We start from the raw sequence: 26,716 nt of genomic DNA, 5'->3' as shown, positions 1-26,716 counted from the left end.
ACTCTTTATCCTTCCATATGTGGAATAATTTTCCCTGTATTTTTTTATTTATTTCATTCTAGAAGTTGTCTGCTACAAAGGAAGAAAGAAAAGTAAGCTTGCACTTCAGACTGCTTTTTGAATATCTTTCTAATACAGTGGTGTTCCAGAAGATGATAAAGAAATGATAGCAGCTCCAGAAATACCAACTGATTTTACTCTCCTTCAGTAAGTGTTTTAAAAATTTGTTGTTCTGTTTGTAAATGTATTGTGTCTTTTTTGTGTTATGGTTTACTTTCTCTTGGAAACAAGGAAACATAATAAAGGATGGTCTTCTTTTTTTATTTTCTATTGAGAAGTTGGTAAAATAATTTTAAAATTTTTTATTGAGTATTAATTCAAGAGTAACTTAAATCACATTTTTAAAAATATAAAAAAACTTTATTTTAAATCAAGTAGTTGAAATATTTGCTCTTAACTGGGGTGAGTCACTTAATATTTAAAATATGTCATTCCAAATGCTTTAGTTAAAGCCAAATTAATGGCTTCCCTTAGGCATCAGTTCCTTGGTGTGTTTGACACAATTTTACTAAGCCTTTTGTGTTCCCACAATTTTAAAGAAACTGACATTTGAGTTTCCAGGATTTAGAATTAGGTACAAATTACACTTTTGGTTAGAGAAGTAAAGTGATTATTTTAAACAGACCAAAAGAATCCAGTTCATCCCCTTTGGTGTTGACTTACTAGACTGAGAGCATACTGTGGTTTTATATAGTATATTTAAGAATGTTTCTGATGAAATGTGTGATTTGTCTTTTTATCCTTGCAGGGAGTCTGAAACACACTTCTCTTCAGATACAGACTTTGAGGATATTGAAGGAAAAAACCAAAAACAAGGCAAAGGCAAAGTATGTTCACTCTTTAGGGATACTGAAACGTTTCTGCTATTATAAATTGAGGAGTTTAGCACTTTCTTTGAAGTTGAATGAGCAAGAAGGAATATTTTCTGAAAATGCAAGTGTTCTGGAAAGAGAGTTCCTATTTGTATTTGCGTGGAAATGCTTCATCCTGACTGTTCCTGTGTTATTTCCTTAGTGCTCTGAAGGCATAAGGGAGGCAGGGGAGGAAAGGATAAGCTTTGATTTGATCAGTCTTTTGGCATATTTTCCATCCTATACCTAAATTCATCATGTATTCTGTGTTTTTAAATGAAGGAGGAGCCTGTAGTGTTCTTGCTGGTCTCTGTATCACTCAGGATCAGCTGTTCTCAACTTTTGAATTTTTATTTTATATATACATAAGCATACACACAGGGACACACAGATACACTGACATTTAAAAAATATAGTTGCTGAAAATCCAAGGCCTTGCCCCTATTTTTCATGGTATGGATAATGATTTCTTTTTTTGAATACTTCATGATAATTAAATAAAACCTCTTGTGTGTGTGCTTGCAGACCTGTAAAAAAGGAAAAAAAGGACCAGCAGAGAAGGGAAAAAGTGGAAACGGAGGAGGGAAACCCGGTGGTCCCAATCGGATGAATGGACATCACCAACAGAATGGTGTGGAAAACATGATGCTCTTTGAAGTAGTTAAAATGGGCAAGAGTGCTATGCAGGTAAGACCTGGGATAGCTCTTTGGCTTGGATGTAGATACAATTTAAATATAACAATATTTTCTTCTACATGCGGTTTAATCAAATGAAGTCTAAAGTAATTTTTCCCCTTCAATTTGCTGTTTTTACTTATATATAAGAATAAAAATAAAGTGGTTTTGCTTTGTTGATTTTTCAATGTGAATGAATTGATTTTTCATTTCTAAATGTTATTCATGAATAATCACATATGAAATGATTAAATTTGTACTACAATTTAAAATAAGTTTTTGGTATCCTGATTGAAGAAAGGTTATTTTATTTAGATTGCATAACTTTAAAGTCTTCTTGTGTGGTGGTAACTAAATACAAATGTGGCTTAGACTTATTGTTGTCATAGAACTTAACAAGAATCTGTAGTTTTTACATGCATCCAGAGCTTAGATTATCTGAAAATAAATAGTTGCTTCTCTTCTCTCATGCAAAGTAAAATCACTAGCTAAAACGTACAAACTCCTCTTTAAATTTCCTGACCCAAATTCCAGCCAATAACAGTGTAGCAATATACTCTGGCCAAGTCAATTTAGGGTAGATTTAACCCCTTCAAGTATCTACATTAGGTACTCCCCCCACTGCATTTACTAACAGGATGGAAGTCAGACTGTTAAGAAATACAGCACTGTTTTTGTTGGTTTTTTTTGAATATTCAGGTAGGTAACTGGAGTGTTTGCTTGGCTGTGAGTCTGCCAGTCGAGATAGGGTTAAAGTATAATAAGTGTAAGCCTGTCAGCCATGGAGCTTTGCTGCTGACTCACTCATGTGACTCCTGGCAGTGTGGAGGAAAGGCTATCTTTAGCTCTGGAAATCTGGAGTTTGCTGCTCCTGTAATACACATGCAGGAAGCTGGGTTGCTGTGCAGCTCTCTCAAGGTTTACAGCTGGGAACAAGAACAAATTACTTGGATGTATTTGCCCAGAGAAATTCTGATTTCCCCATCATTGGTTTTGTTCTGTTTCAAAGCAGATGGAAAAACAATACTTCTCTAACTGTTGCTCTGTGTGCAACTTGTTCAGCCAGTAATCAGTAATTGTATCTTCATGAATTTTTAACTGTTTAAAATTATATACAGTCAAAATATTTTGCTTTCTAAGGGCAAAATGAACCTTTGCCAGGTCTGATTACTTTGTTGAATTGGGAAATTGATACCTGAATTGTGGTCAATTTTTTTAAAACTAGGAAGAAAAAAAATCTCTAATTATTTTTAAACTAAAGTCCATTTCAGCAGTCAGAGGACAAAGTTTCCTCCATGGCCCTCAGTGTTTGCTTATCTGGGAAAATTTTGGTAATAATTTTAAGTTAACTGTTTTATTTTAAATTCTATTCTGTACCTTCTGAATTGGCTGACAAGGTGCTGTTAAGTAATGGGTTGGACTTGACGACCTCAAAGGTCTTTTCCAACCGAATCCATCCTGTGATCCTGTGAATTAGTGTCTCTTCCCTGGCAGAAAGAGGTGATTCATTCACTGAAACAAAATGTTTCAAGAAACAACTGTTTTGCTGGCACTTCTTTAAATTGAATAGATTCTGAACACAAGGCTGCCTAATGGAAATATTTATTCTGTTCCTATCATTCTTCAATTCTTGCATGATGGCCTTCTTTAGAAGCTGAATTTGATTTCTCCATATTTCATTCATCCCTTCAGGTCAGTCCACTCAGGTCCAGTTCATAGGTTCTTTTCCTCCTGGAAAGAGCATGATGGTTTCACTTTGAGTTTTTCATTGTTTTTGTTGTGCTGACAACAGTTGTGCATGACACCATAAACAATCTGAGATTCAGGGAAGAGGGATTTAGCTGAATCTCTGTTCAGAAATTTTTCTTCAATATGTTTTATTTGTCCTCACAGCAATATTGGCTGTGAGAGTCAGCACTGAGAATACAGACAGGGAGGCTTGGAGATGGTGCATAGTCCAGCTGTCTTTTGAAATTCTGAATTACTCCATCATTTAGGGAAGGGTACTAACGTATTAAAAAAAATCAAAACATGAAAACTTGATACTACAGCGAGTCTCTTGTACCTATGTTAATAAAATTGTGTGTGTGTGTTTTATGACCTTGGCAGTAGATGGTTTATACTCTACAAATGGATGGTTAAAGCATAATTGCATGTAAATTCTGTTTTCTCAAAATGATTTTCACAGGTTTAATTGCTTCACATTAAGGTCTTTTAATAAAACGTGCTTGTTCCTCTTTGGCTTAGTGACTACAGAGTAATTAATATCCATGGAGTGTAGGGCAGTGCTGTTCATCCTGTTATGGCAAATGTGGATGAAGCAAAGTTCATCCAAGGGACACATTTTTTGAAGAATATCGGGAGCTGTAGCTGTTGGAATTGAATGCACAAATAATATCTTCAAAGAAATATCAGTGGCTTGGCACAGCAGGGGGAGGGTGTAAATAAAAAACCTGATTCTGTAATATGCCCCAATTATTTTTTGGGTTCTTCCCAAAAATGTTACTGTAGAAGGATATGGTGTTCCTGTGCTTTATGTTCAGGTGTCATTTTTGTACTGGTATATGTTTATAGAATAAAAGGAGTTCTTGAGAACATACAGCAGTAAAAGAACATTTAAACATTTAGTTCTGTAGTAATCAAAAAAGAGTTCAAGTTACTTAAAGGAATGAAGAAGAATTACTTACTTGAAAGCAGTTAAGTAACAATGTCTTCAATTTGTGAATACTGAGCAGTGCCTTTTTATTTGTTTTCTTTCAGTCTGTAGTGGATGACTGGATAGAGTCATACAAACATGACCGAGATATAGCACTTCTTGATCTCATTAACTTCTTTATTCAGTGTTCAGGCTGCAAAGGTAAGATCCTGAATTGGTTACTCATCCATTTAGGCAATATTACAGCATGATTCTCAGTCTTTGCTTTCATACCACTCAGGCTGTAAGACTGCTTCACCCCCAGAGCAAGTTTACATTATCAGGTTCTTGGAGTTAAACAAGTATTTCTGAATGTGGGAGCAGGAGGTTTAGAATCCTATAATGTAGTTTCAAGTGTTGATTAAGCCTTTTGTATTTACAGCAGATAGAAATCAGTACTGGTATTTAACATGTGCTTCCTCTTCTTTTGTTCCTGCTATTATTTCAGAAAATCATTTCTCCTATCACTAATAGTTCAGGGTATTCAGTCTTGGAATTCTAATTTGGATGTACCTGTGTTTTATCATTGATTAAAGTTGCTTCATAGCTTTTGTAGACATGCTTGTTTCAAAAGATATTATGGACAACTTTGTGGTAGCCTGTCTACAGTAAGGTTGTGTTTCCATATTTTTTTCTTTATTTTCTGAATTTTCTTTCCAAATTTCCATGTCCTCCATTCTTTTACCTCTCACCTCCTCTTGAAGAGAAGGTAACTTGCCTTGCAGTGTCACCATGCTTGGCAGAGGAGGACTGGATGTAATTTCTTCTGCTCAAGTGCTTCTCTGTCCTGATAAACTTTTAAACGAGTGTAAATCTCCAGAAAGCGAACAGTGTTCCTCAGAGGTTATCTGCACTTTCAGGAATAGTGACCTTTTGATTTCTGTTACAAGATAAAGCTGCAGAATCCTTTAATGATTTCTGTGATGATCCTTGTCATGAATTTTTGCAGTAAACTTCGGGAGGTCTAACAATTTGAGGCCAAGACAAATAGAAATTTTATGAAAGTGCTCTGTTTATTATAGTGCAGAAGAGAAGAAGTAGCAATACAGCTGTTGGAAATTGTCTTGCACTATTTAGAATCTTGAGTCCCAAAAGGTCAGTGCAGGTGGTGGAATGCTCACTGGTACAGAGGCCTGGCACAAGTACCTTTGACTTCTGATTGAGTGAATGAGTAAATTCTAGATGTGTGTGTACATGCACACAAACACACTTCTTAAGAAGAATAAGACTAAACCCCACATAAATAAGTGCTGTTATGTATTTGTTATACAGGAATGATAGAAGAAAAAAAGTGAAATTTATTAAAAATATACATGTGTAATCAGTAGGTTTGGTGAAAATGGGTTATTTTGACATTGTAGCAGGAGGTATGTCATCTGCCATCTACAGCTTTCATATTAACAGTGCTAATGACCTAATATCTAAATTGCAGGAGTTGTTACAGCAGAGATGTTCCGACATATGCAGAATTCTGAAATTATCCGAAAAATGACTGAAGAATTTGATGAGGTAATTTAATGAAGTGCTGGTTATGTATTCATTTTTATTTTCCTTTTACCTGTCCTAATCTTGCTGGATCACGTTTATTTCAAGATATTTATTTCAAGAATATGGAGTTACAAAAATTACAGGACTTTTATGAATGAAAATGTTTAACTCTTATTTCACTGAACTTAAAAGACTAGGAAGTAAAGTTCTGCATGTATACAACTTATTTTATTAATGGTTTAAGAAATCAGTATTGACTTTCAGTTTTTAAATAATGGGAACTCCTACTTTGGTGGCACTGGGGGATGCCTCCCTATCTTGCTGTTTATATGGGGCCTTATATTGTCTCCTAAAATGGTTGCTGAATTTATTTCTATGCATTCATTAATCTACAAATCGTGGGGATTTAAATTTGATTATTATCCAGTTGAAGACTAATGCTTTTCGTTTGATAGGGATTATGGTTTTTTCCCTTTAAATTGTCACTTTCTGTTCCACAGAGTGTTGGGGTAAATGAGATGTATTGGTTTCTTTTTTTTTTTTGATGGGTGATGGGTTTCTTTTTGTTTTGTTTGTTTTTTGTAGTTTTTATTTTGTTTTTGTTTTGGGTTTTTTTTGTTTGTTTCATTTGGCTTTCATTTGTTTTTGATTTTCCTGGGTTTGAGTGGTGTTCCTTTCATCCTGTGTTCAGAGAACGTAAATGTAGCTTTAAAACCTCCTCTCCAAATTTGTCTAGTACAGATGCAATTCTCTCCACTGCCACTCCTCCAATAATGAAAAATATCAATAACTCTAACTGAGGAGATAATGTAATATCCTTTTCTTTCAAGGAATTTTAGTATTCCTTAAAACTACCTCAATGCATAAATAGATTTGACTACTCTAAGGCAATATTGTGTGAAATTTTTAAAGCCACACCTAGGACTGTTGGCACATGGTTTTTTAATCACTATGTCATGCTGACTCTTTATTGTAATAGAATTCTAATGAGCAGCTCTCAGATTTCTAATCCCTTTTCATGGATACTTACTTTATTTTTGAACCAGTTTTGTTGCTCAGCCTCTTAAGGAAACTGTTCACAGTGGCACTGACACAAATGATTCTTTTTGTCCCTGTCATTTCACCATTATTTGTAAAGGCTCCCATATCATGAGAGGGCACACATTTGTTATATTTGAGGTGTTGTAGTAGGTAATTTTATGCCTTCAGGAAATTTCAGTGTGATATGTGAGCATTTCCCTGTCAACTTCCTTATGATCCCAACCTGTTCCTAAACTTGTCACCTAACTGTTCACGTGATGATTCTAGTGTAACAAAGATTTGTAAGGCAAATAATTTTTTCCATTTACTTTGTGTCAAACAAAAAAGAGGAACTAGTAGTTATAATGTTGTCTTTGTGTTATAACAAGCCTCAGCTGCAAAGTATATTCATATTTATGGAATCATATTCTTCTGATGTATCATTTTTAAGGCCTCTGAGATTTTGGCTTTAAAGTTGCACGTATCTCTTCTTAATCTTTATTTAATGAAATAACTTTCAAAGTGTTTGAAAGAGTTTCCTGTTTCCTTTTCTGTGTTTTAATAGGATAGTGGAGATTATCCACTAACTATGGCTGGCCCCCAGTGGAAAAAGTTCAAATCCAGTTTTTGTGAGTTCATTGGAGTGCTGGTCCGACAGTGTCAGTACAGCATCATCTATGATGAGTACATGATGGACACTGTCATTTCCCTGCTCACGGGGCTCTCAGACTCACAGGTCAGAGCCTTTCGGCACACTAGCACACTGGCAGGTCAGTAAATTCTATTTATTTGGGTATTATTATTAATTACATTTATTTGGGTATTGCTTACATTTAATGTTTTGTGTTGCATGGGACAGAATTACTCTGCTTGAACTTTTTAATATTCAACATTCAACTTAGGTTTTATTTTGTGATAGTTTTCATCTTTAGACAGCTTTTTATCTTGGATTTTTGTTACTAAAAACACAGCACTATTTTTAAACATTCTAGCTCTCTGGTATTTTAATTTTTGTTACCTTTAGCAGAAAAGTAAATGGAAGGAAATCTAGTTGATTCTACTAGATTGTCTTTGATCATAAATAAGGGTGTAGGTGTCTTTTAATCTCAAATGCAGTTGAACCTGTTCATGCTCTGCATTAAGTCAAACAGAAGTTGTAGTTTATGTTGGATGCAATTTTTACTACAAACTTAAATTGTGCTACATATTGAGGCCATGGCGTTATGTAAAGTAGCATTTCCAGTCTTTGCATTAGAAATCATTAAAATAATTTTTTCATCAGTAATACAGTCTCTAAATTTCTGTGTTTTATGTAATTGACCTCTTCACATAATTTTTTCCCAATATGTTAAATTGTGAAGAAATCCTTTGAGTTAAGTATGGAATGTTTCAAAGAACTGTATTTGTGTGGACAAAGGATGAGCTTCTTGGATAAGGGAGTCCTAAACTTGCACTGATTACTGAGGAAGGATTGTGAATGGCTTGGTGTGGCTGTCAGCTTATGTGAGGTTATGGTAACAATTTTACTTTGAACAAGGTAAAATGAGGCAGAGTGTGAAACTGAGGTTTTGCCACACAGGAAGTAATTATTGTTAGCTTCCCTTGACCTGGCTGATTTACAGCTGGCTTCAGTCCTGACTGTCATGTCAGTCCTTCTGCATCCTTGATAACCCTCTTGAATTTACATTAGCACACTGCATGTGGGGCTGCTGCTGTGTGACTTCTACCAGCCAGAGCATTTCTTATGGAGAGAGAAACAACACTTTTTATTTCTGGAGAATTTACAGATTCTACTGTATCATCAGTTTTGACTGTTGCACTATATGACTTAATACAATTCTAGATCTTAAAAAGCAAGTTATTACCTTTGTTTTTTTTTTTAATTGGAGTTGTGCCTGAATAAAAGTTGCAGAAATTGCCCTGTTGCATGTTAGTTTCCTTCAAACAAAATATTTTTTTACAAGCCATGTGTTTTCATTTGTTCACATCAGCAGTGAATTCTGTTGGTTTTGTGTGTTCATCTGAGTTTTAGTGTTTGCATTGTTGAAGATCATATTTTATATGGAAAAGAGTGCCAGCAAAATCCTTGTATCCATATTTACTAGTACTTCTGTTAATTTCAGCTTCTGTGATTAACTCAGACTTGCTCTTTAATCTTGGAGATCACAGTGTGAGATGATATTTCAATGTAACTGCATGTCTTTAAGCCTTGCTCGTGAGCTTTATGCTGGTGATACATGCACATGAATTTTCTGTCTGCTCTGCCAGTGCAAGCCCTTTTATGCCTGTGCCTTATTACAGAAGCTCACATGGCAAGCAAGTACACAATTGATCACCTTTTACTTTCTGAAAAAGGGGTATTTGTCTGCACCCTTTTAAAAAGGGTTGAGCTAAAAATAAAAGGACAGAAAAATCCCACGCAAGTGTGTTTTATATTTTGGTTTTCTGGCTTGTAGTCGGCTAGTGGGCTTTCTCTGCTTCTGCTAATAAATGAATCTTTTGAAAACCTGCACCTTTTAAAAATTAAATTGAGTAGAAAAGACTGGTGTGATATAGTGGTGTTGGTTGTCTAAGACATTTCCTTTTGAAGAAAAAAAATTCTTATATGTTTAAGACTGAATGGTATCAGTCTAACTGACTCTGATAACATTATTCTAGTATTTCTTGGGCTAAGTTTATTGATCTTACATTCTTCCTTCATTTTGGGGAGGAAACAGATCTTGTATCTCTCAATTCAATACTAATAATGTACATATAATAAAAATAATGCTTATAAAATTAGTGATAAAAAAGAACAGAATAGCAATATTGCATCTATTGTCTTGATAAATAATGATGCAGTGCTTGGTAAAACATTGCATAAGTTTGTGTATCAGAAAATTACACTAAATATATTTTCATAGATACAGCAAGGGTTCACCAGAAGAGGTGTCAAGATTTTTCTTCTAAGTTTTCTTAGATCAGGTAACCTTTTAAATAATCCTTATTCTTTTCACTTACTTTTGTAGCCATGAAACTGATGACTGCTTTAGTGAATGTGGCATTAAATCTAAGTATTAACATGGACAACACGCAGCGGCAGTATGAAGCAGAACGAAATAAAATCATTGGGAAACGAGCTAATGATAGGCTGGAGCTCTTACTACAGAAGAGAAAGGAGGTTAGTCCAACTAAGTATTCATAAATATGAATGTTCATAAATGGCCACTAATAATTAATCTTGTTCTCTAATTGGTTTTGGTAGTTATCTATCTCTAGCTCTTCAGGTTGTTCATATTTAATGCTTGAACAACTTTGCAAGGTGCTTTCTACTGTCTGGTTTTCTGTAAAAAGAAGTAAATGTAGAGTCTTAAAAATAGTAGTGTTGCAGTGAGGTTAGTGAGAGAGATTGCAATCAGTAATAAATACATTTTTGTTGTATTTCTTGAGGAGTTTCCTACATTGAGCTCAAATATGTATTGAAAGTTACCACACATTGACAGGTTTTGGCTTCTAGAGAAGATCTCCATGATCTTGGAGCAAAATACTGCTTTTTTAATGTCAGTAATGATCTCAGCAGAAAATGTATTTAAAGGCTTCAGATAAGGCTTTTCTCATGTACAGAAAGCACTATCAAAGTTGAAAATGCAGTCTACTTCTGTTTTCTTTCTTTTGTGTAAGAGACTTGCTGATTCATTGCTGACAACGTTGTCTTGTTGAAAGCCCTAATTCAATCAGGTTTCAGTTTGTACTGTTGGGGCAATTGGAGGTTTGGTTTTTGTTTGTTTTTTGGGTGGTGGTGGTGATGTTTATTTTCTTTTAGGTTTTTGGTTTTTAGACGTTAGGAATGACTTCTTCATGATCAAAGGAAACATCTCACCTTTGCTCTTCAGCATTTGTACTGTTACCTGTTAAGGACTTTTTTTCCTGACATTGAGACAAACTAACAAGTTTGCCTTCTGATCATCTCCCAAAGATCTTACAGTTCGAGACTGATCTCTGAACAAGCCATTCAATGTAGTTTTGTTAGATATGTGTGCAGGGCCTGTCCTAGTGTGAGTAATACATAGATATGTAAAAAAGCAATGATGTTACTAGGAAATTAAATCAGGCTTTCTTACAAATTAAGAAGGGCCTTTCAGAAACACAAGATGTCTTTGTTACACTTGAAGAACAGTTTCCCAGTAACCAGAATTACTAAAATTTGTATACTGTGGTAGGTATAATTTCTTAAATAATAGCATATTGTATTGTGAAACAGATCTGTGAATATTTCTGAATCTGTGAAAGGATTTAATGGTCACACTTGTAAATGTTAATTCAGTTTGTCTAGCATCAGCACCATCTGATCTGACTGTAAAAATGCTGCTCACTGTTTATGTATTCTCTACATTCTTTCAGCTTCAAGAAAATCAGGATGAAATAGAAAACATGATGAATGCAATATTTAAGGGTGTTTTTGTGCACAGATATCGGTAAGTTTCTCTCAGTAAGTAATGTGTAGCATCATTAATTTATTCTGGAAGCTGGGGGCAGGTTATTTCTAATTATTCATCTCTTTGAACTTACTGCCCCACTTCTCTCCACAGAGATGCAATTGCTGAAATTAGAGCCATCTGCATTGAGGAGATTGGAATATGGATGAAAATGTACAGTGATGCCTTCCTCAATGACAGCTACTTAAAATATGTGGGGTGGACTATGCATGACAAGGTAAACTGCACAGAGCAAAAGGAGCAGAACTCCTTGGTTTTAGTTATTGATCTTTCCAGACTAGGTTTGCATCTCTTAACTGTTTGAGTTGATCACTGCTTTCCTTATCACCAGCATTTCAAAATGCATATAAGCCAGACTTGAATGTTTTTAGAGAGTACATACAGATTTTTTTTTTTTAAGAAACTGTTATTTGTAGGCAAATGGTCTTTTCTATTTATGTATTGCTGATGCAAACTTGTAGTTCATCATGCTTAACTGCTTCAAGTTAGCACATCATCCCTATAGCCTGGCAGTACTCTGTTTTGTCAAGTTATGAAACTCTGGTGTTCTCATCTAGCTGCAAAAAGTATGGGAAAAGCCCCCTTTTGTGCTGGTTAGTGCCTCAAGCTGTTATTTACCAACTACCACCTAGAGACTATTCTCTGCTTGGAGGGGTCAACATGGTTTACAAATACTCCCTGACTCATTATTGAGTCAGCACATCGCCTCAGTTCTTGCATCAGAAACTTCAAGCTGTTGAATTTGAAGTGAAAGAACTGAGGGCTGCTCGGTCTTGCTGTGCTGTTCATTGGCTTGGTGTAAAAACCCCATAACCTCTTTCAGTGGGTGGGGTCATCTTTGCCTTAGAACATGTACTCTGCTGAAGCAGATCTTGTATCTCAAGAGGAGTATTGCTCTCTTTATCTACTTAGTAATTTTGATTGAACAAGGAGTGGTCATCTATGATACAAATATCTTGAGTGTTTAGAAAGAATGAAACAGATGTATTTTGATTTATGGAGATGGTAACTGCAGGAAGACCTTGGGGGGGTTTTGTTAGTTTTTGTTGCTTCACTGCCTTGTTACAAAGAAGGTTATATCCTTATGTCATTAACATGATTATTCATATTGTGACAGCATTTAATCTTTGTTTTTGAATTAATTCTCACTGTAAAAGAAACTTATCCTGTATGACATGAAGATAACATCAGTATCCTGTATTTGACTTTTAATTCAGTTCTTAATTTTATTTTAGCAAGGAGAAGTAAGACTCAAATGCCTAACTGCTTTGCAAGGGCTTTACTATAATAAGGAACTTAATTCCAAATTGGAACTCTTCACCAGTCGGTTCAAGGTTAGTGTTATTTCTTACTTTGAGTACATATGATTTTTTTAAAAGTTGCATTACACATCTTTCCTCTTCAAAAATATTTTCTTTTGTGTTCTTAGGATAGAATTGTGTCTATGACTCTTGACAAAGAATATGACGTTGCAGTCCAAGCAATAAAATTACTCACTCTTGTTTTACAGTAAGTACATGTATATTTCCTTATCTGACATACAACAAGTACCAAAACTTAAGTGTTGGCCTTGTGGGTGAGGCCAGCAGCATGACACTTCAGATAATCTGAAGGCTATAGAAATGTCTGTGCATCTTACACTCAAAGAAAGTAAAATTCCAAAAGTAATCTGTCTAGAACAGTGTTACTGTTTGTCTCCCTCAGTTCAGTAGGTGTAAGGGCTAGGGACTCATAGTTAAAACCCATTATGGAATGGTTGAAATGAAAAACACAGAATATATTGAATGTTACACAGTAGTTGAGTCCTGAGCATAACCTTCTAGCAATAGCTCATACTTCATCAATGTGTTTTGTTCAGGAAGACTTTGGAGCTAAGACTGGAGTTTTAGGATGATAAATTGAAGGAAAAGGTTTAGCTTCTCATTCATTTCCATCTCCCTCATTAGAGTTCATACTTTGTTGACTCAGCCTTTTTGGTTTTTTCTTTCTTTCTTTCTTTTCTTCTTCCCATCCCTACCCCTAGGAGTAGTGAAGAAGTTCTGACTGCAGAAGACTGTGAAAATGTCTACCACCTGGTTTATTCAGCTCATCGGCCAGTGGCAGTTGCCGCAGGGGAATTTCTTTATAAAAAGTAAGATGGAGAAATTACAGTTAACTTCTTGGTCCTGTAGATTTGTGTGCATTAATATGATGGTTCTTATTAGATTTAATCAAGAGAAGGAAAAAGTGAAACATAAAGTGGCCTTAAGAAAGAAGAGACAGTGTAATATTACTCTATTTTCTAAACTGCTGTAGTTTTTCTAAATGTGAAATAGAAGTTTGGACTTGACTTTGAAAGCTTGTTCCTTCAGGGAATAGAATAAAAATGTTCCTATGTCTTCTCCTTTCCCATTCTCCCTGTGAAACATCTTAAAATGCTTATATAGTTTGGGGCCTAAAACTTGGGCTTGCATCAGGAGTGTTTTCCTGTTTGTAGTTCCTCCCCTGTGCCTGCCTCCTCCACATTGTCCCATACGACCATTTCATAAAATATTTTCATTTAAAAAATCCACTAAAAAGCCAGCATGTCAAGTGTGTAGGAGAACAAAATAGAGTTTCCATCTAATATTTTTCAGACCTCCTTCCAATATTTCTTAGCTGCTTTAAAGTCTCCTGTAGGGAAGTTCAGAAAATAGCATTTGCTGAGGAGGAGCATAGGACCTCAAGCACCTGCAGTTATCATTGATGTTTGTAAAGCATTTTGTTGTAATCATACATCCCACTGGAAACAGTCGGTGGCATATTAACTCAGCATATATAAAATGCATATTTTGTCCCAGATTACTTGTCCCAGATTACTGCCTTTCAAAGTAAAATGTGGAGCAAAGCAACAAGGTATTTAGTGTGTAAAAACCCAGTATCTTGATGTGAATGGACTATGGTGAAGGCAATGAAGAAGAAAGTTGTCAAGAAATAATTTTTCTTTTAGGCTTTTCAGCCGCAGAGATACTGAAGATGATGGAATACTCAAAAGGAGAGGAAGACAAAGTCCAAATGCTAATCTTGTGAAGACATTAGTGTTTTTCTTTTTGGAAAGTGAAGTAAGTTGAATTTCAGAGATGTCCTTGTTTTTGTGGTGTGTGTGGGGTGTTTTTGTTGTTGTTCTAATTTTTGTCAGTTAAATTTTGTTGGTCTTTTTTTTACCGCACTCATTAGTTAGTAACCATGGTCCATGTCCTGGTTTTCTTGTTGTTGGAGCAACATGGGGGTCAAAAGACTGTTTTGTAAGGTTGTGTTTGTTTGAAAGATCTGTCAGTACAGTATTGAGACGGGCTGTGAGTGCTACTCTGACAAACATGATGATGTGTAAGTGTAAAGAAATTGCGAATTGATAGATTTAAAAGGGGACAGAGAAAAAAAGAAAAAAATCCCACAATCCCTACCCACCTATCCCCCAGGTTCTGACAGATCTTGTAGCACTACTCCTTGTAGTTGTTGATCTGGATTCATCTTTTTAAGTTAATTGGGGAAGAAAATCTTCTGTTTAACCAGAGAGCTTGCAAAACTTGCTCTGTATTTTTGCCACAGGCAGGAGCCAAGCATGAGAAGCACTCTATATTATAGTTCTGTAATAATCTTCATTGCTGATAAAATACTTAAATATGTTCTTATTTTAGTTGCATGAACATGCTGCTTATCTTGTGGACAGCATGTGGGACTGTGCAACAGACCTCTTGAAGGACTGGGAATGTATGAACAGTCTTCTGCTGGAGGAGCCTCTCAATGGAGAAGAACGTAAGAGATTTTTGTAGATCTTTGTTTATATTGCTGTGCTGTTTTTGTTAGGCTTGAAATAAGGGAAAAATATGTTTACAAATATTTTCTGTGTTTCCATGACTATAAGAAGTCACTAATACCAATTATGAAATGTGAGGAAGTGTAGAAAGAGATCACCACCTGGTATGGAAGTGTTACACAAGAGCAATGGTTAGAAGAAAAGAGAAGGAATTAGCATGCAATGTTGCCTTGGTGCTCCACAAGTTCAGGCTGCACTTTTGGCATGGAGAAACTAAGTTACTTGTGAAACTGGTTAATTTATTGTTAAAACTACCATAAGGAAAAGGAACGTAATTTCTTTCATGACAGTAGACCCAAACAAAACCCCTGGTATAATTCTGTATTTCATAGGTCCTAGTGAATGGACCTCTGAAAAATAGAAAGGAAGTAAAGGAATTATAAAACTTAAGTCTTTATTCCATCCTATCCTGTGACCCATCCAGTGATATTCCCTAAATTTTTCAGTATTTTCTGGTGGTGTTTTTTAAGGTACTTACTTACTGTATCCTCTCTGTCACCCCCATCTCTAGAAATGAGCTGTTGGTCTACATGTCTGTCTTTTTGCCTTAAACAAAAAGCTGGAAAAACCCCCAAAACCCAGACAAAAATCTCAACATACCTCAATCCTTGTGGTAAATGAAAAATAAGTTGTGTGTTAACATCTGTTTCTTAAATTTCAGCTTTAACAGACAGGCAGGAAAGTGCTCTGATTGAAATCATGCTTTGTACAATTCGGCAAGCGGCTGAGTGTCATCCTCCGGTGGGAAGAGGAACGGGGAAAAGGGTAGGAAGCAAAAAACCCTGTTCATCTGGGGATGTGGGAATGGCTCTGTGGGGCCACTGTGGGAAGAAGGAAGAGATTGTAGGCTATTGCTGCTGAAGGAACTGAGATGGGAGATTGAGCTTTGGTCTCCACATCTGACTAGCCTGGCTAGTTTGCTTTTTCTGGACTCGGGCACGTGCTTGGTACTGTTCAAACTACTGCATTTGTTTGTACTAGTAAAGATAATAAAAATTGATTTTGAAAACAGTATTGATTTCAAGGGAGGACTAGAATCAATATTTGGGAAAAGCTAGAACTATTTTCAGTGGGGAAGAACAGAATAAAGGAAAGGAAAATCCACCAGATAGTCTCTTGAAAGAAGGCCAGTCCACCAGTTGGCTTTTCTGTGATTGTGTGGAGTTTAGACAGCCTCTTTTGGGAAGATATTAAGCACTCTTCTCTCAAGACTGGTTCGTATTTTGGTAAGAAACCCATTTAAGAACAGGTTGAAAGCTTGTATGAAAACAGGATTGACAAATTAATTGAGTAAATATTGCTAAAAATTGTAAGCTGAAGGGCTCCCCATTCTTACATTATCATTTCAGTCATGGTATTTTGTTGCAGGAAAGGTAAACCTTTTGTTCTAAGTTATCACTTCTGTTTTCAAGTTAATCTTATTTTTGAATGCTGAATGTTGGTATTTTTCTTCTTACTATTTTTTTTAATTGCACAATTAAAAAAAATTGTGCACAATTGCACAATTTCCTTCTGCTTTACATTGGTATGTTACAGTGATTTTAGAGCTCTGTATACCTAATGATCATTTCATTAACAATAATGAAGCTTTGCACCAGAACTTTTAGCTGTAAAATTCTCACAATGCCAATATTTTAGGTGCTGACAGCAAAGGAAAAGAAAACCCAGCTGGATGACAGGACAAAAATTACTGAGCTTTTTGCAGTGGCACTTCCTCAGTTGCTAGCAAAGGTAGGTTTAATTCCATTCCTTGCTGATGGATGATTGTTGAAATGTTTACAAGTATATTTCTGTAATTGAGGATGCAGCTTGCCATGAGTTTTATTTTTTTCTTACTAATTTTTGTTTACATTTACTTGTTCTGTAATGAATTATGTTGTCCAAGACTTTATCAACTAAACTTTTTTTCTGTGCCAATTTTACAGTATTCTGTAGATGCAGAAAAAGTCACCAACTTACTGCAGTTGCCACAATACTTTGATTTGGAAATCTATACAACGGGGCGATTAGAAAAGGTACAGTAACTTCCACACACAAACATTAAAGGAAAAGTCCCAGAATTTAGACTTCATCACTAGAATTTCAGTCACCATTTTAGGAGTGGTTTTTTTTTGTAAAGGAGATTTTATTTATTGTAACCCTTACTGATAGTGTGAGTTCAATTTCAGAATTGTGACTGACTGCTCTTCTTAGAGATACTGAAAATATGAGTCTTCTAAGGCCTGTCTGGCCAGCTTTAACAGAAAATCTTCCAATTAAATGAACTTGAGAACATTTATTACTGGGTTATGGTCGTATTTGTGATAGCTGTCTGACAGATAAAGCTTATAGAAACAGCTCAGTAAGTTCTCTTTTTCTTCCTCTCACTGAAGCTAGAAAAGCACCATCATCATTGCATAAAAAAGAGGAAGGATACCAGATCACAAATGATGTAGTTACTGCTCTCATTTTATCTGCTATGATGATGAAGTTGAAGCTGTTCTCATCTCTGTCTCCTTCTCAGATGTGCTACTGCATTGTGAAGGAAGTAGCTGGAAATCATTAGAGTCTAAAAGTGATGAAATGTGTAGTTGACAGCACAGCCAGCAGTGCTAGAGCAGCAGTGAGCATCTCAGGTTGAGGGAGGAATATATGAACAGCTGAAGTTGGCTTTAGTTGGTGGACAGTAGAGTGTTATGAAACTAAAACTTCAATTATACAGCTTTTAAGGCACACATAAACATGCATAAATGTTTGTGTGAGTGGGAGGTAAATACTTCTGTGTTGTTCAGTTGTCATTGCAAATTCAAGTGTTAGATAAGACCATACCAACAACAGCAAACTTTTAATTACTTCTGAGATTTGGTCTTTGACAAACTCCAACTTAATTTTTGATAAATAGACTTAATTTCTCAGAAGCTTCACTGATTTTCTAGGAGATGTTTGTGTTCTGTATTATAGTTACAGAAGTAATTAACAGAATTGACCTTTTAAAATTCTTTAAGGTTTATTAAATATGCCTGTGTATATTTGCATGTGTATATATATATATGAAAATAAAAATAATATATTTTCTTCTTTGACTTGTCTTCCTTGCAGCATTTGGATGCCTTACTGCGACAAATCCGGGACATTGTGGAGAAGCACACAGATATAGATGTTTTGGAAGCCTGTTCAAAAACCTACCATGCTCTCTGTAATGAAGAGTTCACAATCTTTAACAGGGTTGACATTGCAAGAAGTCAGTTAATAGATGAATTGGCAGACAAGTTTAATCGACTGCTTGAGGACTTCCTGCAAGAGGTATTTTAATGTGCAAGATCACCTTTTCCTGCCCTTGTAAATATTTCCAGTATTTTTTCTGTCTTTCTCTGCAAGTCAGAGCTAAGGATGGGAGCTTCCCTCTGGTTTTCAAAACTCTTAAGTCAAGTGCAATAATACAACAGTGTCGATGCTGTGATAGTGTGAGCACAGGCTGTTCTTGTAGTGAGTCTTTAATTTTGGTCTCCTTTTGACAAGAGTCCTTTGGGAATTTGGGATAAGTTTCAGATAAACAATTAAATACATAAACTTTTTACTCTTAGCTTTTGAGGCCTTCATTTTTGAGAGTTGTAGTATTGTAATTCCCCCAGGATTCTCCTCAGATGTACTACTGTTGCTAGTCTTGCCTGTGGTTGCATGTTGCTGTTGTTAAATATCAAAATCTCTAGAAAACACTCCCCCTCCCTTCCTGAATGCAAGCAGATGCAGTTAGTAGATCAAAAATAACTTTGTTCCCACACTGTGTTGATCTGAGAAGTGAGAATCTCCTGATAGAGTATTTAACTTCACTATGTGGGATCTCTGACATTCAGACAAAATTTGTTTCTCCTTTTCATCTGTGGTGAGGAGCATAGGAAGTGTCTTTTTGACAGCTTCATTCTTAACATTTCTCAGATGCATGTAGTTTATCAAGCTCTCCTTTTTTCTCTTGCTTTTTGTTCTGAACTAGAATTCCATTCTAGAAATCCCAAACAAGAAATGTGCCCATTTGTTTCCCTTTGTGATGAAAAGAAAGAATGAGACATAAAGCAAGGAAATGAGATGTCAGAAGTTGGCTTGAAGGAAAAAGGCAAATACTCTGGTGGAAGTGTTGAAATCCTTAGTTCTTTGATAGGTTGTGCAACTACAGAATAGTAAAACTTGCATTATCTCTGCTAGACTGGGGAGGAGTTTCTTGACCTCAGATAGTTTATCTTATGTACAAATAGATACTTTTCTGACCCTTTGATTTTTACTCTTTCTTTACCAAATGCGAGTTTGTCAGAACTTACAGGAAGATTAGAACAAACCAGTTCCCTTACCTGACTCAGAGACTTTTCTGTGATTAAAGTAAGACTGAGGTACTGACCTGTGGCCCGTCTAGTCCAGTGTCTTTTGTCTGACAGTGGCCTCTGCTGGATTCTTCAGAGAAAATAGAAGCACCTACATTATACATTGTATTTCACTAGCCTAGGCTTTTCCCTTTTCTTCTCCCTTCTCCTCCTTTTGTAGAATCCTAGAATTGTCAAGGTTGGAAAAGACATTTAACATCATTGACTCCATCTCTAGATATGAACTGCTGACTGCCCTGTCTCTGACTCTTCTGAAAGCATATATGACATGATAAATCATTTATCAATAATTTAGAATCAGGTCTGCACCCTCTCCTGCCCCCCAGTTTGGGGGTTTGTGGGTTTGGTTGTATTAAGTTCCCCAGTTCACTGAGACTACACTGCTTGAGGTATCTCACTGTATGATTATTAAATAGGGGGAGGAACCTGATGAAGATGATGCATATCAAGTCTTGTCAACACTGAAGAGAATCACTGCTTTTCACAAGTAAGTGGCTTCTGCACATGTCAGTCAGGGTTTGTGGTGGGGAAATTGTTTGTTTTTAATTCAGTATCAGTGTTTGTGGTGAGGGGCTTGTTTGTTTTTAATATGATACATCTTACTTTTTAATGCAACTTCATGGGATTGTTTTGGGGTTTCTTTGTTATTTTGTGTGTGTGTGTGCTGGTTTGGGTGGGGAGGTATTCAGTGGCTGGGCTTTTTCAACATAAATTAAAAAATTAAATTAATTAATTAGTTAATTATTTTTGACAGCTTTTAGTAGTTGTTAACCTCAAATTGCAGAAAAAGTGTTAGTTAAATAATACTTTTTGCTTCATTTCCAATGTGTCCAGTGCTCATGACCTATCAAGATGGGACTTGTTTGGCTGCAACTACAAGCTATTGAAAACTGGCATTGAAAATGGAGACATGCCAGAACAGGTCTGTAGTTAAAATGTGTTCTTTAGACACAACAACAAATACCTTTTGTTGCTGTCTTTTATTGGTCTTTGTTGTCTAATGCTTTCTTTCCTTTTGATTTCAGATTGTTATTCATGCACTGCAGTGTACTCATTATGTAATCCTTTGGCAGCTAGCAAAAGTTACTGAAAGCAGTTCCACAAAGGTATGCCTTGTTCCAGTTGTGTGAGTAAATAAACATTTGTACACAGTGCAGTGTCATCAAGTGGGGACTGTGATGGCATTAATTAAAACTAAGAATGTTTTTTATTTTGATACCTACCTAATCCTGCTTTTTTAATAAGTTCTTCTGAATGAATAGTTTTAGTAGTCACATTCTTTACTTTTGCAAACCTAGTACTTCCTTTAATTGCTTTTATTATTTAAAATATATTATTTTATTTTGTATTATGTTTAATTTGACTGAATTCAACATGATACCTATCAGCCACAGTAACAGTACCAAGAAGGGGTAGAATGGAAGTTGCCAAACACAGTATAGTTAGTGTTACTACTCTTAGGTAGTGGGTTTGGATTTGTTTGGAAACCTTGAAGTATCAGTGACAAGTTGGTGAGATCTAAGACTTTGTACTATCATAGTATTCTTATTGCTCAGTATGTCACAATCCTGCTTTATCCTTCATTGGTCTTTTAAATCTGTTGTTAAATAAAGATGTGAAAAGATTAAGTTCATTTTTTTCAGGGAATGATGAGCGGCCCTGTTCTGGTTCTATGTATAGTAATCTTGAAGGGCAAAGCTCTGGTAAATGTCATCTTTCCAATTTCACTTCTTGAAAAATCTTAGAGAAAGAATTAAGATTTCCTGTATCCAGCATTGCTTGAAGAAGTTGATTAGGTGGTTCACTGTGTGAACTGCCACATGAAAAAATGCTTTTTTTCAAAAGGACTAGCTAGTTTAGAATGGAGTTTGTAAGTGCTGAAGCATTTTAATTATTTCTCAAAAGTAAAAGATGTAATCCCTGTAATCAAACATACTTTTCCTGCAGTTTCCAGTTTTTTACTGGAAATCTATGCTGGAGTTGCACTTCATTATTGGAGTTACTGTTAACACACCTTTCTTTATGTCAGAGGGGAGGCAAGGAAATTCTTCAGGTTTTTAAAACACTTTGATTATCATGCCTATAATTAATACAAGAAAAAAAAGTTATGACTGTCACAATTTACTAGGGAGAAAACAAAGGGAACTCATGACATTAATAGTGTATGAGTAATTAATAATCCATTACTACAATATTCTCATTTTAATGTGAGGACACATACATTTTTCCTTTTATTTTAATTTTAGGATGTTGTAGTTTGAGCTTCTGGTAGATGCAGGAGTGGGAAATCATGCTATGTAACTTGTACTAATGATCTTATAACAGAGAGCACCTGTATCAGATTACTGTGGTTTTCCCCTATCTGTTGAGACTTCTTTAGTCCAGTGAGTAATCATAGTCTGAAGGTGTTGAGATGAATATGAACTTCACCACTGGCTGGTTAGTTTACCCATCTGTGTCTTGATGGCTTTTAACATTTCCAACCCCAAATACCTGATAAGAAGTGGCTGCACAGATTGTTGAGAGGTGGTGTAGGTGTGTGAAGGATTTGGAGGTTTTGTTACCTTATTCTTTAAAGGGTAAACAGCAGTCTTGAGGTTTTTGTAATTGTGATTAAAGCTTTATCACAAGCCTAATGGCAGAAAGGTGAGCTAAATACTGACAAGTTAGTTTAGAAATGAAGATTAAAACCTAGCTGTTTTGCAGCAAAATGTAATTTGTAGTACTTTCAGCAGGAATGATAAGAACCTAATGAAAAGTGGTGCCTTATTGAGATTGTTTTCTGCTCCTACATAACAGATTTTTTAGTTACTGCTTTTTTTAATAAAATAACACGATTTTCATCCCAACTGCCATCTCTTCTGTGCTACACAGAATGACAAAATTAGGGAAATTGCTACTTGCTAATTTTATTTGTAATGGTGATTTTTAAAAATAATGTACTGGACTTGAATGTTACCACTGAGATCTGTGGTGAAATGCTCTGTAAAAGTGAATGCACTGTATGGGACTGTACAATTGGAAAAGCAAAACTGTTACATGAAATCATTCTTTTTAAAGGAGGATCTTCTACGTCTAAAGAAGCAGATGAGAGTGTTCTGTCAAATCTGTCAACACTACCTGACCAATGTAAATACTGCTGTTAAGGAACAGGTTAGTGGCTGTTGTTACTTGGAGTCTTCTAATACTGTACTTTAAAGCAGCTGAAAAGTTCCTCTTGCCAATATTTTTGTCACTTATGTGGGAATGTGATGTCCTGGCCGTTCAAGCTGAGTGCCCTTTGAGTGTCAGTGCACATGGTGCTTGTATGCTTGTCCTCCTCCTGTACATAGGATTTCAGAATCCATTTAAACTTGATTCTTTTGAGTAATTTTAGGCAGCATAATGTTTTATGCAAAGGAGCTTTTTGTTACTTTTAGTAATGACTCTGCAGGTGCACTGTAGAAGCCTCTGGGTATAAGCTGAGTGAGAGTTCCATTTCAAACCTCTTGCTTTCCATGTGCTAATGACCCACATCTCCTGTGGAGCTGTGGATTCATAGCCTCAAAACTAGCTAAGGACAGCAATTTAAAAGGGTTTTTTTAGTTCTGTCTTTGAATGCGTGCAGGTGCACCTTCTCTTCCTTCTCTGTGTTGCTTCATGACACAATATATTCCTCAGTTTTTCAGAGTCCCAAAAATTTGGGCATCTCAAAATCAGGAGGAAAAAAGTGACTACTTACGATGAGTGTGTATATGTTTGAATATGTATGAATATGTACATTCACAAAGTATTCACTTAACCTAGGAGAGTTTATTGTTGGGAAATGGGAATTCTTGGAGTTGCCTTTAGGAACACTCTCACACTGCTCTGTTGGTAATAGTGTTGTTCAGAGATGCTGTAGCAAATGCTTGGAAGCCTCAGCAATGATACACTGCTTGATGAGCAGTTTTATAGTTAGTCCCTCATACAATTGCCCTTTGTGGGGAGAGTTTTAGCTCCTAAATGTTTCAGTTCCAAATGTTTCAGACGTAAAAAATGTAGATATTGAGCTTGAGTAAGTAATGTGTGACACTTCAGGCAGAAGACAGAAGTCCTGACTTTTTGAAATGCTTGCATGAAGGTTTTGGGGGTGGTCCTTAGTTTTTGCTTCCGTTTCAAAAAGAATTGAGACATTGGGAAACACTTGTCCTGAGTTCTGAGAATAACAGTTAAAAAAAAAAAATTAAATTGAACTGTAGGAGCTGAGTCTCTTCAATCTGTGAGCAAGTAGTTCTTTGGCCAGGATACTCATAGGAGTTTGAGGTTCCAGTGAAGAGCACAGGTTACTGATAGCAGAATTAATTCTAAGTAAAAGCCTTTAACAACATTTAAAATGCTAAAATGAAAGAAAATGAAGTGTCTCTACAGGGGAAGGACCAGATTATCTTCTAGGTAGACTGTTTAATTAAAGACATAGAAAGCCAGGAGCCTTTTTGCTGCTGAAGATAATAATAACCTGGTTAAAGTGGAAAATCTGGTCCACTGAGTCGCACAACTGCAGCTTTTGAAACTCTTGCTAGAAGAAGAGTATTCCTGGAGCTTAATAGGCATGTTCTATGTCCAAGAGCTATCTGGTGTAATAATCACAAGGTGTAGGGTGTGAATGTGCTAGTAACAAATATTACTGAAGCTCTGAGTAGGCCTAAGAGGCTGTATGACTCTGACTCTGGTGAACACTCTGGAAACTGGAGCTGCCTGGTTACACAGGGTACCTGTCACACAGGTACAATGTTCCACTTCTCTGGGTTCCACTTCCCTCCTTTCATCTCATGGAAGGACACAAGGGAATTCAGAGGGGCACATGAATTTTTTGTGACCAGGAATTAGTAATACTCACTTTGAGGAGTTAGAGAACAGACCTGTTCATGGAAGTACTTAGGAGATTAGAGCCAAAGAGAAGGTGCAGCACTAAGCAGCTTCTTGCCTTGGTCTGCTCATTTGAAGAATGTCAGGTACTAAGTCATTTGAGCCTTCTGGGGCAGTGGAGTACAGACATTTAAATCTGATATCAGATGTACAAGTTAGCCAACAAAAGAAAAAGTTGGTTGTACTTTTGCATGTTTGGACATTAGGATTTACAGGGATTGAATAATCTCAGCTGTTATATGTTAAACAAATGTGATTGAAACATTTTTAAGAAAAGACAGCAAAAAGGAGATTGTACTATGGTCAGAGTCCACAAAGTTCTCTAGTGACCGAATGTAGTATCAGTCAGATACAATTTGGGAGTTTCAGGCTTCTCATGTTTTAGTCTTGCAATATTTTCACATATAATTTGGCATCATCTGTGCAATATTTTTATTTGGAGACCCAGTCTTGATACAGGAACCTGCTGTGTGAAGCTGTCCACATTTTGAATTCAGTTGGCCTTTGTAGTTGTGTAGGGCTTTAGTGGCCTGTGTACACTGTTGAGATCTTGAGTATTTTCTCAAGTGCAAATACATTATTCTAAACAAAATCTGCTTTCCAAACAAGTATTTATTAAGGTTTCTTTTTAACAGGCTTTCACAATTCTGTGTGATGTGTTGATGATCTTCAGCCATCAGATTATGACAGGAGGACGTGACATGTTGGAGCCACTTGTTTACACTCCTGATTCTTCCTTGCAATCTGAACTACTCAGTTTTATTTTAGATCATGTCTTCATTGATCAGGATGATGATAATAATAGTGCGGGTTTGTACAAAACTTAAATTACCTTTTTATTTTTTGTTTTCTAACTAATATCTTTGTTTCTTTATGCATTTCTGTGTTTTTGTGGTGGTGGTATTTTGTTGTTGGTTTTTTTCTTGTTTGCCTGGTTATTTTTTTGTTTTAATTTTGTTTTGTCATTGAGAGGTGTGCATGTACACAAAGGTAGGTGTGGCTTTTAAATGTCAGCAGCTGAATAAAGGATTTTCTGTATTGGGAACACGTAGGATAATTGCAATAAAGGTTTGGTTTAGTAGGTTCAAATATTTATCTCTGTATCAGGGTAACAGACATGTCAGTGGACAGTGAAGTGTGTTGCCATCAGAACTGAGATCTGATTTTCTGAATCATGACCACTAGCCCATATCAGTTTTATATATAAATACTTAAACATAGGTCTTTAAACCTGACAGTTTTCCTGTTCTGAACTCTTTCTAGATGGACAGCAGGATGATGAAGCCAGCAAAATTGAAGCATTGCACAAAAGAAGAAACCTGCTTGCAGCTTTCTGTAAGCTCATTGTGTATACTGTGGTGGAAATGAACACAGCCGCCGACATTTTCAAGCAATATATGAAGGTAAAGTTGAAGCTTAGGAGTGCTACTTCATAAAACTACTAGAATACAGCAGTTGTAGGATTTTTGTTACTTGTTTTTTACCTTGCAAGATAACAGGTTCAAAATGTGAAGAATTCAAAACTCCGCAGTTGTAGGCCCTTTTTTGTATGTAGGAAGAAAAATTACTGAGGTGAGATTTACAGTTCCAGTGTTGTGTGGGTGGTGGGGACCGGGGAGGGAAACTAATTATTTTAATGTTGTTTTTACTAGTTTTATTTTCTTACTCTGATTGATAGTGTCTTTCTAATTCACTTATTAGTTTAGTAGGCCTTTTGAGAATGTTCTTCCCAAGATCAACTCCATAATGTCTAGTCTCATTCAATAATTTAAGTTTAAACTTGGTGGAAGTAAAATTTGAGTTCCCTCTCCCCATTATCTTTATATCTGTTTCAATCTTACTTAAATATAAAAACCTCTCCTGGCTCATGGGATTCACAGCTGCACACTAATATGAGTTCTCATTTTGTGAACATGATCAAGCTTTGCTCCTTTGTGATTACCTTAAAATCCTAAAATTTCGGCAGCCTGCTTTTATATCTGTCTTGAATGTCCTACATATATTTTTGATTCTCCAAATAACTAATTGGGTCTTTCTTAAACCTGAAATACTTTAAAAACTGAACAGACAGCTGCCTTTGTTAGACAAATTATACCTATGATGCTGTCTGTAAGTGCATCCTTTCAGCAAAGAAAATAAAACTCCTCACCAGAGTTACAGGAGTTGGTAAAAAGATTACATTCTAATAATGTACCCTGAAGGGGTGAACACGTGTCATTAACAAATATGTCATGAAGATAAATAGGTCATTCTGCCTCTAAAGTAATACTGCAAGAATGAAAAGTGGGTTTATTCTTTTTGCATTTAGGTTTTTTTTCAATTATTATTCTGGAGATAGTTTAGGGTGTAATTTTGATGTAATCATGAACATGTTGGGT

The 26,716-nt window shown here is 35.9% G+C and overlaps 1 protein-coding gene across 5 annotated transcripts in view; it reads left to right on the top strand.

Moving 5' to 3' along the window:
- Positions 1–26,716, top strand: part of STAG2 (STAG2 cohesin complex component) — a 72,556-nt gene that overhangs the window by 35,895 nt on the left and 9,945 nt on the right. For all 5 annotated transcript variants that reach the window (XM_064713353.1, XM_064713349.1, XM_064713350.1 and 2 more), the window contains exons 2-25: positions 63–207; positions 809–887; positions 1,437–1,598; positions 4,347–4,443; positions 5,714–5,790; positions 7,355–7,559; positions 9,798–9,949; positions 11,170–11,243; positions 11,358–11,481; positions 12,500–12,598; positions 12,694–12,773; positions 13,288–13,395; positions 14,233–14,344; positions 14,921–15,038; positions 15,761–15,864; positions 16,738–16,830; positions 17,025–17,114; positions 18,178–18,381; positions 19,868–19,938; positions 20,286–20,373; positions 20,477–20,557; positions 22,512–22,604; positions 24,974–25,148; positions 25,602–25,741. In XM_064713353.1, coding sequence (XP_064569423.1) covers positions 164–207; positions 809–887; positions 1,437–1,598; positions 4,347–4,443; positions 5,714–5,790; positions 7,355–7,559; positions 9,798–9,949; positions 11,170–11,243; positions 11,358–11,481; positions 12,500–12,598; positions 12,694–12,773; positions 13,288–13,395; positions 14,233–14,344; positions 14,921–15,038; positions 15,761–15,864; positions 16,738–16,830; positions 17,025–17,114; positions 18,178–18,381; positions 19,868–19,938; positions 20,286–20,373; positions 20,477–20,557; positions 22,512–22,604; positions 24,974–25,148; positions 25,602–25,741 — 2,670 coding nt within the window. In that variant the 5' untranslated portion in view covers positions 63–163. The remainder of the gene's footprint in view (positions 1–62; positions 208–808; positions 888–1,436; positions 1,599–4,346; positions 4,444–5,713; positions 5,791–7,354; positions 7,560–9,797; positions 9,950–11,169; positions 11,244–11,357; positions 11,482–12,499; positions 12,599–12,693; positions 12,774–13,287; positions 13,396–14,232; positions 14,345–14,920; positions 15,039–15,760; positions 15,865–16,737; positions 16,831–17,024; positions 17,115–18,177; positions 18,382–19,867; positions 19,939–20,285; positions 20,374–20,476; positions 20,558–22,511; positions 22,605–24,973; positions 25,149–25,601; positions 25,742–26,716) is intronic.

This window comes from Zonotrichia leucophrys, chromosome 4A, assembly GCF_028769735.1.
Source record: "Zonotrichia leucophrys gambelii isolate GWCS_2022_RI chromosome 4A, RI_Zleu_2.0, whole genome shotgun sequence".
In the NCBI taxonomy this organism is placed as follows: Eukaryota; Metazoa; Chordata; class Aves; order Passeriformes; family Passerellidae; genus Zonotrichia; species Zonotrichia leucophrys.
The sequence above is the reverse complement of the archived record's forward strand: the minus strand, read 5'-3'. Positions and strand labels throughout refer to the sequence as shown.